Raw genomic sequence first — 15,588 nt, 5'->3', positions numbered from 1 at the left:
CTGACAAACGGCTGTAATATTTTACCACGGAGGCATCCACGGAGTGACAACAAATAAAACATACCTGGACGGACAACACCTGGACAACACCTGGATCTGTTCCACACTGTCAAAGTGCCTACCCCACCCCACTGTCTAAGTGCCACTGAGCAAGGCACCTTACTCCCATAACACCTGCTCCCCGGGGCGCCGTGCATGGTAGCCCCCTGCTCTGTGTGTCCTCCTGTGTACACCAGATGGGTCATAGCAGAAAACAAATTTCCCCCCTTCCATGTCGTGTGTCTGTGCATGTGTGCATGTGTGGGGGACCAATAAAGTGTATAAGGGTTACAGTGCAATTCTTCTATTCTTCTTCACAGTCTGATGACATCAAAGATTAACTAACATTTTGTTTTATTTGACAAGAGCCCACATGCCCAAACCATTTTGCCTCAATAATAAGTGCCTAGACGTGTTTGGCTCATTCTGATTGGTCAGGACATCTCTAGGCATTTTGCTTTATTGTAAAGTGCCTCCAAGTGTCCCATGTATTGTCCTTCCCGAACACCAAGAGTGGGACATTTCTAGGCATTTTTCTCTAATGTTAAGTCCCTAGAAGTGTCCGGCTCTTTCTGATTGGTCGGGATATTTCTAGACATTTTGCTACAATGTTAAGTGCCTACAAGTGTCCCCATAGACTGTGGGGTGTCCGAAGTATTGCACTTCCCGAACTACAAGTGTGGCACATTTCTAGGCATTTTTCTATAAAGTTAAGTGCCTACAAGTGTCCGGCTCATTCTGATTGGTCGGGAAATTTCTAGGAATTTTTGCTATAATGTTAAGTGCCTACAAGTGTCCCACGTATTGTACATCCCTAACCACAAGAGTGGGACATTTCTAGCCATTTTGCCTCACTGATAATGAGGACATGTAAACTCTGATTATAAAGATTTACATTGTATTTTTAGTCTGTATTTTGTCATTTTTCTTTATGTACTTGTTGTATTTAATACTTATATGGACCTATGAGTCAGAAATAAAGCAAAACAACGTAAACCTTATGAAAAACAAAATAACACTTATTGTTTGAGAAGCTGGAGATATTGATTGTCGTCTTGCTCAATAAAGTATATAAACAACTCCTGAATTGTCCCCTTTGTGGAGACTATAAACCATAACAAAAAGTTATAATATGTGACCCTCAAGTTAATTAAGGCCACTTCAGAAAAAGAGACATAAGTAAGTACTAGATCATTTTTCAGTTCAGTTATGCTTCACCTTTGGTTATCAACATCATAAGCTTTATCTTAGGATTTGAAGTATTGAATATTAACTCTAGTAGTTAGTCAACAGTGCACTGACTCCAAATCCACGGTTCGGTTCAGACCTAGATTTTTCTTTGTTTTGATATTTTTTAAACCTAAATATTACAAATGTGCTTGTATGTGCATTATATTCATCTTGGCCTATATAAACTTTACTGCAGCTGTGCTTATTCAAAAATGTTTGGATCAAAATAATCATGCGAGGGCGCAGATGTAGCAGTGGGTCGGGAATCGCATGTTAGGGACATTTGTATCACGGTTTTTGGGAGCGTCATTGAAACCAAATGCTAGCAGGTGGCTAAATGAAAGAAAATGTGTCCTCTCATTAAGAAACCACACAGTGGATACTTCGTGAAACAGAGAACCTGGTTTATTACCATTCAACTCCATCCACCACAGATATTACAGAGCAGATTCACAAGTATTAAGCTTTTTTATATAACAGCAGCTGCTTTTTTTCCACACTCTGTTCCCAGGACCCTCACCCGACCCCCCAGTCCCCCTGCCTCCTACTTGGGGAAAAGCATTACAGGTTCACAATTTGTATTTGGTGTGACGACTGGCCCCCTTAAAATCATTCAGCTGTAATCAGTCTCACTGTGAGGTGTTTTTGTATTACCGTAGGATTTGGTACTTTCTTTTTGCATTATTTTTTTTAACAGAGTTGTAAATGGGATTTACATCCACCATCATTCACTGCGGGTGCCAGGCTCCTCCTCCTCATTTCTAGACAACATAGGAGATCTGACATTTAGAAGAAGAGGGGGGGAAATTACGACTCTCTACTGTATAAAAATGTACAGTGGCTTTATTGACATACATTCCATAGGTTAAACAGCTGCAAAATAGGAGGCACACCCAGTATTGCACTTCATTAAAAGTTCTGGCTCAAAACATAACCCAGAATATCAAACAAAACTGAAGTGAAGAGTAGCAACTTCGGAATACAGCTATTTTTGAATAGTATCGTTATATACAAGATTAGATAAATCGTACACTACTTTCCGCCCAAATATTTTTAACAGTCTATACTCACCAACTCAGCTTTTTTTGTCCGTCAACCCACGATGCACTTGACAGTGGAGGATACTGTACAAGATTACGAAAAAGGTTTACATACAACAATATTTTAAATTTATAGTTAGGAAGCTGGGAATAGGGCCTGTTCCTTTTTTTAAACCCCACACTGATCCACAGTTGCCTTTAAGCAAATTCATTTCATAGTCAATGTTTAATCTTGTATTGTTACACTTCAGGAGGTGTGCAACTTCTATAGAAGCCGAGGGAATACATCGGCCGCATGCAAACACGTCACAAGTTTTTTTTTTTTTCTTTTTTTTTTTAAATCTTCTTTTTTTAAATGCTGTTGTTCTTTTTTTCCCTCCACCATTCATGTCTCTCTGAATTCCAAAGGAGCCACAGCCTGGCTTTGTAGAAGGGCCCGGTTACTGATGTAGGTAGAGGGGCAGACCTGAGGACTCTTGGTGTCGAGCAGAAACCTGGTCCGGTGTCCAGGAGACTCGACGGAGCAAGAGCCAAGCTTCGCGGCTGAGCCTCGGCAGCAGCCAGAAATCACAGTAGACGAACTGGTTCTCAATTTGATGTCCCGTGTTGTTTAGAAGGTGTGGGCATTCCTGCACACTCCACAGCCCAAGGCAAATTCCTCCCCCGTTGGCGGGTGAACCACATGCAAAGGGCACTCTGTACCTTCCAGCTGTTTGCCTTTAGGGCCTGCGACAGAAACGACAATCATTACTTTTCAACTCAGTCTTCTATTTGCAGTCAGTCATTGTCTCTAAACTGTCATTGTCACAGTCGATTGCTAAATACACTCACCAAGATCTTTTGTCAGTTGTTAAATTATCTCGCTATACCAACATCTTCTTAAGAATCATCCTCCCTGACAAACCTTAGTATTTTGATGTTGTGTTGAGGGAACATGCAGTTATTTATCATAAAAAACCACACGTAACATTTAGCAGGTGTTTTCTAGTCATGGATATATGGTCTCAGTTATCAGAGCAATGCAATTAGTCTGTGTGTTTGTATCTCAGTTGGCAAAAACAATTTCCAAAAAGGTTGGTTGTGGTCTATTAAATACCCTAATCATCTTCCTCCTCCTGAGTTTACAATATAAAAAAAGGATTATCAAAAGGATATCATACAACAGACGCTTTAGACATGAGGAGTGCCTCATTACTGTGACTTTGGTGTCGGCAATAGTGTGTAAATAATTCAGTAAAGTCACTAGATTCATCCTGTACCTGCAGGACAATGGGGCAGCTCCTCCTTGGGGACACTGGTCATCCTCTGGAAGTCATCGTGGCAGGCGTTGCAGAAGTGTGTGGTGCCAAAGCAGAAGAAGACTGCCACCGAGCAGCAGTACCTGCATTTATACTCCAGGAAGTCTGTGCCGTGCTTCGAGCACATCTGGTGAGAGCAAAAAGTAAACATCAGGGTTGGGTTTATATTTTGTTTTATAAAACCAACAGCTCTATGGCTTTAAGTTTCACCTGTGCCCTGGAGACATCTGAGCAGGCTCCACAGATCAGCTCACTGGGGTCGTAGTCGTCTCCCTGTCCTGCCTCTGCATCACAGCGAGCCTCTCCACCAAAGTAGGCCTGGGGGAAAATAGGATGTGATTAATTCTCTACACAAGAACATGTCACTTCACACATTTTGCATCTTTAGTCCACACAGCACCTTCTTGCACTTGAAACAGACATAGTATGCATATCTGTTCATGGCAAAGCCTGCAGGGTCGTTGTGGAATCGCGCTCCTGGTGTAGTTATTGCCTCACTCTTGTGCAGACCCTCATACTCCAGCCTCATCAGGGCCTTTCTCCTCACATCCTCATAGAGCTCCTTGATTGGGTCGAGCAGGTCCTTGATCACGGAGTGATTGATTTTGTTCTAAAGACAAACAAATGGCCATGTTCATTAGGTTTGCTCTGTTGAGTCACATTATGTGTCAACGTTATTTCACAAAGACGACAGTAAACAAAGACTGCGAGGTCTGCATCACAGTAATCTGAGTTTTTTCAACAAAGGGTATAAGTAGACTGAACTCAATCCTCTCTGAGGCGTGCTGGAAAGCTTTTTAAAGCTCTTTGTTGCGAAATCAATCTCTTAAATCAGACGAGCCCAGGTAACATCTCACCTTGCAAATTGGACACAACATGAACCCGAACGTGATTCGCGGCCCCAACCAGCGATTTTCAAGAACACGGCGAGTACACTGAAGGTGGAACACATGAGTGCAGTCCAGCTGGGAACAGAACAAAGAGTCACAATGTTGAAACAAGGACAAATCGGAATCCAGGGGTGAAACTCTTACATCGAATGGACAGTAGTACCTGTACTGCAGGAGCAGCAGAGAGCGCTTCTGTGAAGCAGATCATACACATGTCGTCTGCGTCCTGTTTCAGACAGCCGGTGCTCTTGTCACAGCCGTGCAGACATGGGAGGCAGGCCTCTTCGTTTTTAACACCCCCACAGGGGTGACCACATGTATGAGTCTTACTGCACGCCAGTTTAGCGTATTCCTAAAGGAGAACACAAGAGAAACTTGTGTTATTTCTAATTTATATAATAAACACTTTACTACACAACTTTACATTGTGTTATAGTTTTTTTTCACCAGATACATTATTCGTGAGATTCACCACAGACTTATATTTGAGGCGATTCAAATTTCCAAGGTGGTGATGCTTCATTGTAAATATTCTCAAGCGATCTTTCCACTCACCAAAGGAAGATCAAAATCTATATTTTAATTTGGGTAAAATATTTTTCTATCTTGATTAAGTACAGATATAAATAATCAGTTTTTACAGAATGATACAGATTAAACTAAATAATAATGTTGTTTTCCTATTATTGTTCTTTAAGCATGTGTTTCTGTTGTGAGCATTTGTTGACATAAAAAAGTTTTCAATAAAACAAGGGTTTTAATAGATACTACAAAGAGCAACAGAAAGATATGCAGACAATAAGGTTTGGTTGAGTTTTGTTGTTTATAGTTGATGTTGCGTACTTGACAATCGGGGTCTGAGCAGACGCTTCCCACTGCAGACAACTCTGTGCCATTCCTCGTCCCACAGAACCTGCAGGCGTCAGAGCTGCTGGAGGCTGGTTTACCTACAAAAATATTAGGAATCATCAGGATAGGTGTATATATGTTAACATTTTGTAGTTCGGAAAGAACATACTTGTTTGTATGATTCCGCATTTTCAGAAAGTTTTTACATTCACAGAGATACGTTAATCATCTTGGTTTCTGGGCTACCTGTGTGCTCTCTGAACTCCACCATAGCCTTCATAGTCTTTGAGTCAGCCAGAGCCATGAGCCAGAAGAGCTTGGTTCTCCCGCAGCCTTCATGCAGATCCACCTTTATGGCCTCCTCTTCCTCCTTGAACACCTGAAAGCAGTAATGAAAGTATGTTATAATATCAGCCTGACCGTTAATAATCCACAATCCTTCTATAATCTGTTTCACACTATCTATATCCAAGTAAAGCAGACCTGTCTCTGGTGGGAGCGTGTGCGTCGGTGCAGATGGAGGAAGCGGTCACAGTCGGTGCAGAGGTTGCCGCACATGTTACACAGTATAATGGCTGCTGTCTCTCCGTCATCGTGGTTGTCACACATAGGCTATGGAAAGAAGCAGAGGATGATTATTACTCGTTCCTTTGATTATCTTTAAATTATTTTCTCACAGGGAAACTCTTGGCCATTCTCACCATCTGCTTCTGCTGTCCGTCTTTGCCCATCCAGCGACCGGAGGACAGTCGATCTACATGGTCCTGGTCCAGCACACACAGTGATGCTAAGGCAAGCCACAGCTATGAGGAAGAACAGGTAATGATTACCAAATGTATTTATATTTCTAACATAGGAAAATGTTCTCATGAGTAATTCTGTATTCATACCCTTGTGGTGGCGATACAGCGTACAGGGGACCGATGCTCCTCCTCCATTTTAGTCAGCGCTATAATGGTCTCAGCTATAGAGTTTTTGGTGACTCTGGACCAAGCATCTGAAAGGTGGCCCTAAAAATCAAAAACAACTCTATTAGAAAAACTTTTTTACTATTAACAGATATTACAAAATACAAATGACTAAGAAGATAGATCCATAACACCACCATGGACTTACAGCTGCCATGTCTTTAACCAGCTTAATTATGATCTCTGCGATCTGAGGAGGGGTGGAGCCTTTCATCCACCAGTGACTCTCCCCCCTGCGGATGTAGCTGAACACAACAGGAAGGAGCAACATTAGACTTTCTAGAAAATAATGTGACAAACCAAGTGAATTTGTGTTGTGATGACTTTCTGCAGAAACTCACCTTGAGTTGAAGATCATGGGCAGCGTGACGGTGGTGACCCCTTTACCAGCAGCCATGCCAGCCGTGCCAGCGATGGTGGTGCCTTTGGCTTTCAGCTGCACGGTGAGGGCTTTGGCGATGCAACCCAGAAACATGTCAAGGATGCCGAGCTTGTTCCAGTCACCCTTCTCCGTGGAGTGGATGATGTCACTGATGTCTGCCGGCGGCAGAGCCTTCACCCCGATGATGCTGGCAAGTCGCACAGGTGTGACCTCTGGAAGGACCCGTCTGAGCAAAGATGTCACCTGAGATGAGGCAGAAACTTTTAATTTGTGTTTTGTCAAATGGTATTTACTTAAATGTATACATAGAACAATATCTTATAAAACAATAACGAAATCCAAAACCAAAGTAAACTATATTTGTGTCCCAGCTGAAACATTTTTGTCAGGAACATTTGGTCGCACACAAGTCTCTGATATGCTCGTTAAAAGTAATAGATCATTTTAATCTATGCCAGTTTAAATGACATGTGTCACAGCTATTGAAGATAAAAAATATTACCATTATATCAGCATTGAAAAGTCTAAACAAATAGATGAAGAATCAAGTAGAATAAATAATTAATCTCATGACAACATCTAAGATAATCCCACTGTATTGGGAATTCAAGTTAAACATTTATAGAGAAATATCTTTCTTTACTTGACCTGCATAAACTTTTGTTTATTGAAAATGTAATATGTGTGCTCATTAGGACACAAGAAACACATCACTGCTGCCAGTTTCATGCTGTTTCACTAATTGACAATAGATGGCAGTAATGTGCCAATAAATACAGTAACGGGCCATGAAATGCAGGCGATAAGAATGACAGTGATACATGTGTGCAAACAACCAAGGTTTCGAAGTGAAATTAGCTTTGAAAACATTGTGTGTGTGTGGTTGCCCACCTGTCTCTGTACACGTGGGGAAGCCGTGTGCAGCAGGGAGAACAGGTCTTGCATGAGTGTCAGCTGCTGAGCGAGGTACTGGCGGCCCACGTTGGAGCCACTCAGAGCCAGGACCATGGACAGCAGCTCAAAGCAGTAGGCGTCTGAGGAGGCGTCATCGTCACTGGGCTGAGAGTTGGCGTTCTCTTTGCTGGAGATGGCGTGCTCCCACTCCTCTCTCACACGTGTGGCCTCCATACGGATGGCCTGGACTATGTGGGCACACACCTGGAGGTGATAACACACGTTAGGTTAGAAGGGGGCGGAGGTAAAAGTTATAATTCATGCTGTTGAATGAACAGTGCCACTGCTTGTTTACCTGTTTCTGCAGGTTGGTCAGTTTGCTCCTGCTGAAAATGATTCCCACCATGTGCTCCTTAAGGTCTGCATCAGATGGAGCCTATTCATAGGAATGCAAAGTGTAAAACATTAGGGAAAATGGCCAATAAGCATGTTATTCAGACAGGTCAGCTAAATTATCCGAATTCAGACCTTATCTTCTCCCTCAGGCGACGAAAGCAGATTTTTCTCCTCCTGTTCTGGAGTCGGTTCAGCATCTCCACAGATTAGTTTTCCAAAGACCTAACAGTACACAATAAATTAGTAAAAGCACCAAAAAGGCAATTCCATTTTTAAACAGACCGGTAGAGTGATAGATAAATAACTTGTCAGGTGATTGTTTGGCTGAAGCCGTTGAGACAGACCTGTGAGGTGATGAGGCGGAAAACTCTGAGGGTCTCAGCCTCGCAGTTCTTCTGTTGGGCCATGCTGGCGGAGATCTGTCCAGGAATCTTGATGCTTTCACCCTCTTTCCAGCCAAGAACCTTCACCTGCCGAACCCTCAGGGTGTTTTCGGGACCTTTCAGTTCCACTTTGATCACATGATGATCTCCTCCAGGGAGCTCACTGGTCACCCAGCCCATGTGACGGGAGTCAAGGTCAACCTGGAGGGAAAAGTCATAAGGTCATTCACAGAGCTCTGTCCCATTAGTAAATTAAGCAAAGTGCATCTTATAAAATAGCTTGATAATAATATGCATTATAGTTTCTACATCACTTGATTTAATAAAGGTCTTTATAATTCAGAAAACAGACAAAGCTGCAGCAGAGGGACACCACTTTGTGTTTTGAAAACAGCTTTAATGGAAGTGGCTAAACTTCAAACACTCAATGCCAAGCATATTTAGACTTCAAACTGACTCTTTAAACTCAAACAGCATTCATAAAACACAAATAAAAGAGTTTATATTCTATTCACATGTACCAGACTTAACTCACCTGTTTAATCCTGCAGAGGTCCTCTATTGCTTTTCCACACAGGAACGTTACTGCTGTGACTTTGTTCTGTGGAGAGAAAAATAAGAAAACACATATATACATTATCATCATCAAATCCACACTGTTAATTTCTAGTATTTTTTAATCCTGAAACACTTCAATGTCTCCTTACCCCAATGTCCCTGGAGTTGTCCACATGAACAGACACGTTGGAGGCGTTGATGCCTTTCACACAGCTGATGGTGATGCTCTTGGTTTTGTTCTTGTCCTCGTCTCCAGATTCCCAGAAGGTCTCTGTGGAGCCGTCTGTCAGGCTGCCAATCATGGCAGGACGACTGGATGTCTTGATGTCCACCACACTGGTGAGATCCTTCAGACAGGTCACCATGCAGAGATCCTATCATCACACAGGGACAGACTGGCTTCAGAGCAGTGTATGACGGATTGATAACAAAAAGACACAAATTGAAGACACAAATCTGATGTATAATTAAGTAGTTTCTGTTTTGAAATAATGTGGGGATGTTGTTTTCCTACCTGGCTCATTGCTTCGTAGCCTGACTGCACACTGATGTTAAAGCTCTCCTCACTGTCTCCATCATCCGACTTGGACAAAATATTGTTGATATGATGGAAAACGTTGCTCTGGTGGAGGAACTGATGGTCCGACTGTTTGAATTTAAGACTCCAGCACCTAACAAAAAGTTAATCCACAAACATTGACATTGCTAAATAACACACACAAAACTTTTGTTGCTCATAAAGTGGACAATTTCAATCTAGAAATGTCTACCTAAGGGCCATCTGCTGAAGCGAGCTGCCACTAGGAAGTGACATCATGAGGTCAGAGATGGTCTGAAGGAGGCGGTGGAAAGTGTGTGGGAGAGGATGAGCTGCTTCCCCAGCGATGACAATATCTGACAGAGGGTGTTCACAAACGCCAAGGTCTCTTTCCTGTTGAGCACAGAACGGAGATAATCATAATTAGATAGAACAACAAAGCTAAAAGTAATCGGGCATGATTTTTGACTTTTTACCACTCGTTACCTGCTCCACAATTTCTTTGTTGCCCTTGTTCTCTTCATCTTCCTCATCCTCTGGCTCAAAGGGCGATGGAGTGAGAGATGCTACAAAATGCCAAAGGATGTCGTGCAGAGAAGTGGTCTGGATCACATTGCACAGCAGCCAGTTGAATGCCTGACAAGGACACCAAGAGTAAATCACATCAAGTAGTCATAAACAGACACAATTGTATAGTCAAATTACAAACAAATTTAGTATTTAGTCTACATGATTGAGCTCTGAGCCTGAGACAGATATTGTAGCCCAGACAGCTGTTACTGTACCTCCATAGCAAACACTCTGCAGGCAGATTTCCTCAGTGCGTGCCTCATGGCCACCTCCAGGCCCTCCAGGTCATGGTGCTGGATAACAAAAGCCAACACAGGCCACTGGAAGTTTCTCTCCCCCTTACTGAGGGAGCCGTGGGCCGAGATCAGCCGAGAGAGCTCCGGAGACGGGTGCCTCAGCAGGGAGGAGCCCACCTCTGAAAGGGGGGGCAGAGAAAGTCAATGTATCAGATGAAGCCATTTAACGCTAAGAGTCACATATTATTTAAAGTTATCACCAATGCTCACCTGCATCACCACTTTGCACCCTGCGTCTGGGCACAGCTTTGACCCGGGCTGGAGAGGGTGAATGTTGCTTGTCATACTCGGAGGCCACGACTGAGTAGGACCTCTGAAACACCGTACGCTTGGCCGTGTCGGTGTCTGTGATTGGACTGGTCTCGAGACTAATAGAGAGCCAATAGGGACAAACACAAATACCTACTGTTAAACCTCAATATCTTCACCGATATTAAAATCAGCATCATCTGGAATTTAGTGTTAGCACATGAATGAAGTACAGTTTAAGAAATTTAAGAAATAGCACAATTAAGATGTTTCACCTGGGGGGCATTGATTTCATGTTGTTCTCAGGTTCCTCAAACACATTGGGGCAGGCATCAGGGGTGACTGAAATATAAGGTGCGGGGACAGATGTAGAGCGCAAATACCTCATCTCATCTTGGAAGAGGTTATCATCTTGGTAGGACCCAAAGTTCTCTGTGTGTTGCCTGAGGAATATAAGGAGAGTGACTCAAATCATAACACAATCAAAAGATATTGTTTTTTTCTTATCTATAAAAAGGCAGCCTATTATTTACCTGGCTAGTGTCTGCAGGTAGAGGCAGCCCATTTTATTTGGCAGTTCGTCCGACACGCCCTCCTTGAGGCTGGGAAGCAGGTGCGAGTGCAGGGGCCGGGGAGGGTGGTGGCAGAGCATGCTGGGTTCGGCCGCACTGCTCAGGGACAGCAGGAACAAAGCATTTGCCCGAATCACCTGGTGGGCCTCAATTGTAGGCAGAACCCTCGGGGTCTTCACTTGCAGAGGTTTCTTCCTTGACTGCTTCACCTGGCAAAGACCATACAGAGGGTGTGAAAAAAAGCACAGTTTTTCTAAATAAAATTTATGTAAGAGATTTAAATGCCAAAACCTTGATGCAGCAGTAGGGTACCTTTTCCCTGGCAGCCGTCTGTTTCTCTCTGAGGTACTTTTCACGACAGCGATCGCACACCAGGTACCAGGTGCTGCCTCCTATGCCTCCGTCTCCACAGTTCCCGGCCCAACCACCACAGAAGTGGCCAATACTGTTGTAGCCCTGGCCACCAGCATAGCGTCCACACCCTGTCACAGAAACACAAATAAAAGGATGTTAAATATTTTCTAAATTTCTGCTACTTGAGTTAAATTTGCAGTGTAAAATATTATTTAAATGACTATGGTGATGTACTTAAACAGAAAAGGTTCTTACCTGGATGAGCCTGTCTCATGTGGTAGGTGACAGGATAAGGGTGAGATTCCCCACACAGCTCGCAGATGGTGTCTTTCTCCGGTCCACCCATCGCAAGCTGTGCCATCTCTCCAAATAGATTCCCTCTCGGACGCACGTCAGATTTCTCTCTCTTCTTCTTCTCCTTCTTTGACTTTTTATTGTCTTTCTCGTGTTCCTTCTTTTTTAAAATGGCGCTGGACCCTGGGCTGGGGAAGATCATGTTCTGAGTTGCAGCCTTGATGGTTGCCATAGATATGTCCTCCCAGAAGGCAACCAAATGCTGCAACGTTAATGGTAATATCGACTTAACCCTCATAGAGGGATTAGAACTCATCTCATAGGAAATGGCCTCCCCTTTCCCATCTTCACACTTCTCTGGCAATGGGGGTTCCTTCAACATGGACAGTACCTTGTTTTTGTTGATGCTGCCCATTTTAGAGATGTCAGGGCCGTGTGGAGCAATGTTAAACATGTTAAGTGCAGAGGAAATCTCTAAAGAGTGTCGGTTCTTTAACTTATTTTCCTTCTCCTCAGCACCCTGTCCTCCCAGGGAGCTGCGGATTGGGGCGTGCTCTTTGGTTAAGTCTGGGTTGAACTTTAGGAAGGATGAGCAGGCCATGGCATCGTGGACAATACCTTCGTGCCAAAGGAATGCTGCGAAGACTGCTCGCGCACATTCGGCCACAGAGGGCGACATGGCCTGTTTGGCCGGCTCTGTGACCCTCGATGTGCTCTCACCTTTAAAGAGGGGCCCAGATTTGTCCTTCTTCGGGCGCGTGTGTCGACTGGAGGTTTTGCGACTGACTTTAGGTGAAGAGCGACTCTCAAGTTCTTCTTTCACAGGAGCTTTGCCAATGCTAAAGTGCACCTTACCTGAGCCATCCTCTCCATTACTGACCTCCACATTCTCATCGTTGCCCTCCTCGTTGGAGAGGAGAGCACTAGAGGTGCAAACCTCCACTACTTCACTGTGGAGGTTCTCTTGGGTCACATGAGGAGATGGAACACGGTTCTCTGCATTACTGCTAACATCTTGGTTTGGATCTTTAGGAGATAATTTGGGTTTGGGGGAGGTAGATCGGCCTCTAAGGGGCTCTGTAAGTGGAACTTTCTTCTTTCTGAGTGTGTCTGGGTCCAGAGTGTATGAGTCTGATTTGGATCTCTCTCTGGGAGGGTCGAGTCGGGCTTTGGAAGATGGACTCACTTTAGGTGGGAGGTTCTTGTCATGGTGGGTTGAAGAGGAGTGCTGGGAGGAGGTATTGGAGGGACTCAACCTGCCTGAGGAGGATACGACTTTTTGTTTGGGAGAAGAGGAGCGAGAGCCAGGGTTTGGGGACTCGGCCCGAAGTCCTGAATTTCTCCCGTCTGCCTTCAGAGCTTGCAGAGTGTTGTGATTGGGCGAATGAGAGCGACTGTGAGAGTCGGACCTCAGTTTGGCCGTGTCTGAGCGCAGGATGAGCGCTTCGCTGGCTGAGAGTCCGCCCTCACCCGTCTTGCTCCTGCTCTGTTCAGATGAACGGCTTCCCCGACTCTCCTGTTTGGGCGAGCGGTTCTCCTGACGGTGTTTGGAGGATGGGGACATGGGTCGTGCACCAGACATCAGGCCTCCTCGTTCACCTATAAGTTGCAAATTTAAACTGTTATACCACAAAACAGTACAGCATCAGTGGTAAGAGTTTAACCATTTACTGCAACTCTAGATTGAAAAATCAACATCTGAGTGAAAAAAATGTAATGTTAAAAGGATAAGGTCAAGTGAAATGAACGTAAGAAATAGCAGATAAGTCCCAAAGGTGGAGGATGGTAAAAATAACAACTGATTTTGAACAACGTTTTGCAGTCTGGTTTTTCTGCCAGCTTTGTCTATTACCAGACAAACCGATATAGATGAGAATAGCTAGTGAACCATGGAGGAGTTGATGAAAGATGAATTCCAGCCCAGTTCTGGGACCTCTCCGACTAAAATTGGATCAAGCTTTGGTCTTGACCAGAATTCAGGCATCTTGTATAGTAACTGTAAAGCCTCCTAAAATTGTCTGGAAGTCAATTAGTAGTATTGAAACTCATGTCAATCGGGTACTGACTTCTGTACAGTATAGAAGGTAAACTAAGCACTCATATTTAATGCTCAAATTTTATTATTCAAGTGCAACAAACTCGTGTTTGGTTCTTTATCCGGAGTTCCTGCCTACCCTCTGTTCAGTCTGAGGGAGGCATGCATGCTGTGATTACCCACCCTTTTGCCTCAGAGCGAGAGATGAGAGAGCGGTACCATGCCCAGCCACGGACACACTGCTTTTGTGCATACGCTCACGAGAAGCGAGGCTGCGAGATGAACCATCTACAGCGGAAAACAGTGGAGCAGGTAAACAAACAAGCCATGGAATGCAAGGCCACCGCCAAGAGAAGAAAGCACAAAGAGGCAATGGTGGTCAAGTCAAGAAGGTGAGATAAAAAAAGGCAAAGAGGACAACACGTTAAAGTGAGCGAACAATCAATAGATGGGAAGGGAAACTGATAGACACGAGGAGAGAACACGTAAAGAAGAATAAAATAAATGATAGAACCCTGAGGTGTCATGGAGGAAAATAAAATTCTCCCTACTAATAGAGGGCAGGAAACATCCTTTGACACGATGCATTCAGTTTGTCTCAAATTTGAAGAAGACGACAAGACATTTATAATGCTCTCCAGAACCCAAAACTTTTATCAAACATCATCAATAAAAATAGGTTTCTGGCACAATATTCTGTTATCTTGTGAATTGGTTTAAGGGATTAAAAAAATTAAACCCAAAGTATATCCAGTGTATAAATCCAAAATCTTAATATAGTCAGAAAGGCAAATTGTTTACAGTAAATGTAGGCAAAATATTAATGCTCTGATATCGTTGAAATGAACTTTTGTTACCCTACAGTAACAGAATAACGATTCCCCCCCCCCCGATCTAATGCACAAAATGTCACATAATCCAAGATAATAGCGTTTTACAAATGCTATGTTTTTAATGATCTCTGCATTAAAACAAATTAAGAAAATGTTACATAAACAAAAGGAAAAATCCAGGATCGACACCTGAATTCAATGGGTTCTTCCCTGAAATGTACTGCATCGTCGCACCAAGTTTTATGGTGATCTGTCCAGTAGTGTTGGTGTAGTGCTGCTACCTAACAGACATTTCGAGAGTGTGAATGATATACAACAACTATGCCATGAAGGTGACAAGTTACTACCAAGATGATTTTTTACTCCATGACATCTCCGTAAGAAAGAGAAACGGGTGAAGTAAATCCTACAATAGAGAGAAAATAGCAAGACAAAGAAAAGATAGACTGGAAGAAAGAAAGCCCTACAGACGAAGAAGTTACACAATATTTTTTGTGATTGTTGTTTTTTTTTGTGATTCTGTGTTTTTCTATTTTAAATATACAGTGAGATAGTGAGGGTATGCAAAATAAGCTGTTTTAGATATTTAGTGTAGACAAACAGGCAACTATTTTGTCAGTAAAGCTCTGGGCTGGTTGAAGCAGGAAATGAGGTTTAAATTATGAAGGATGCAGATCCAAAGTTAAAGCAGCGATGAAGAAGGTAAAGAAGAGGAGGGAAAGGGCCCATTGAACAAGAAAGCAAGCATTAAAATAAGTAAATAAATCTCAGCTCTTTACTTCAGCACATGGCAAAAAATATCCATTTTAACAAGAGGATTAGTCTAGTATTACAGTTTAAAATCTTGTTTTAAAAAACAAGTCAATATCACCTCACTTGTTTTTCATAAACAAGATTCAAACATTGAATAATAGACATTT

General features: G+C 43.1%; 1 protein-coding gene across 11 annotated transcripts in view; it reads right to left on the bottom strand.

The window, feature by feature from the left end:
• Positions 1-1,656: 1,656 nt before the first annotated feature.
• The window catches only part of mycbp2 (MYC binding protein 2), a 56,516-nt gene continuing 42,584 nt past the window's right edge, over positions 1,657-15,588 (bottom strand). For 7 of the 11 annotated variants that reach the window (XM_062403003.1, XM_062403009.1, XM_062403011.1 and 4 more), the window contains 28 exons: positions 11,762-13,399; positions 11,444-11,634; positions 11,114-11,361; positions 10,856-11,023; positions 10,542-10,699; positions 10,251-10,450; positions 9,952-10,101; positions 9,698-9,858; positions 9,442-9,598; positions 9,077-9,301; positions 8,905-8,970; positions 8,331-8,570; positions 8,119-8,208; positions 7,946-8,026; positions 7,588-7,854; positions 6,656-6,939; positions 6,463-6,559; positions 6,237-6,356; positions 6,048-6,149; positions 5,830-5,958; positions 5,593-5,725; positions 5,341-5,444; positions 4,661-4,849; positions 4,465-4,572; positions 4,008-4,217; positions 3,818-3,925; positions 3,569-3,734; positions 1,657-3,035 (listed from right to left, as the gene is read on the bottom strand). In XM_062403003.1, coding sequence (XP_062258987.1) covers positions 2,920-3,035; positions 3,569-3,734; positions 3,818-3,925; positions 4,008-4,217; positions 4,465-4,572; positions 4,661-4,849; positions 5,341-5,444; positions 5,593-5,725; positions 5,830-5,958; positions 6,048-6,149; positions 6,237-6,356; positions 6,463-6,559; positions 6,656-6,939; positions 7,588-7,854; positions 7,946-8,026; positions 8,119-8,208; positions 8,331-8,570; positions 8,905-8,970; positions 9,077-9,301; positions 9,442-9,598; positions 9,698-9,858; positions 9,952-10,101; positions 10,251-10,450; positions 10,542-10,699; positions 10,856-11,023; positions 11,114-11,361; positions 11,444-11,634; positions 11,762-13,399 — 5,906 coding nt within the window. In that variant the 3' untranslated portion in view covers positions 1,657-2,919. The remainder of the gene's footprint in view (positions 3,036-3,568; positions 3,735-3,817; positions 3,926-4,007; positions 4,218-4,464; positions 4,573-4,660; positions 4,850-5,340; positions 5,445-5,592; positions 5,726-5,829; positions 5,959-6,047; positions 6,150-6,236; positions 6,357-6,462; positions 6,560-6,655; positions 6,940-7,587; positions 7,855-7,945; positions 8,027-8,118; positions 8,209-8,330; positions 8,571-8,904; positions 8,971-9,076; positions 9,302-9,441; positions 9,599-9,697; positions 9,859-9,951; positions 10,102-10,250; positions 10,451-10,541; positions 10,700-10,855; positions 11,024-11,113; positions 11,362-11,443; positions 11,635-11,761; positions 13,400-15,588) is intronic. The other 4 variants (XM_062403004.1, XM_062403010.1, XM_062403014.1 and 1 more) reach the window with 2 other exon arrangements.

The sequence above is a fragment of the Platichthys flesus genome, chromosome 13 (genome assembly GCF_949316205.1).
Source record: "Platichthys flesus chromosome 13, fPlaFle2.1, whole genome shotgun sequence".
Taxonomy (NCBI): Eukaryota; Metazoa; Chordata; class Actinopteri; order Pleuronectiformes; family Pleuronectidae; genus Platichthys; species Platichthys flesus.
This window is presented reverse-complemented; position numbering and strand designations above follow the sequence as displayed.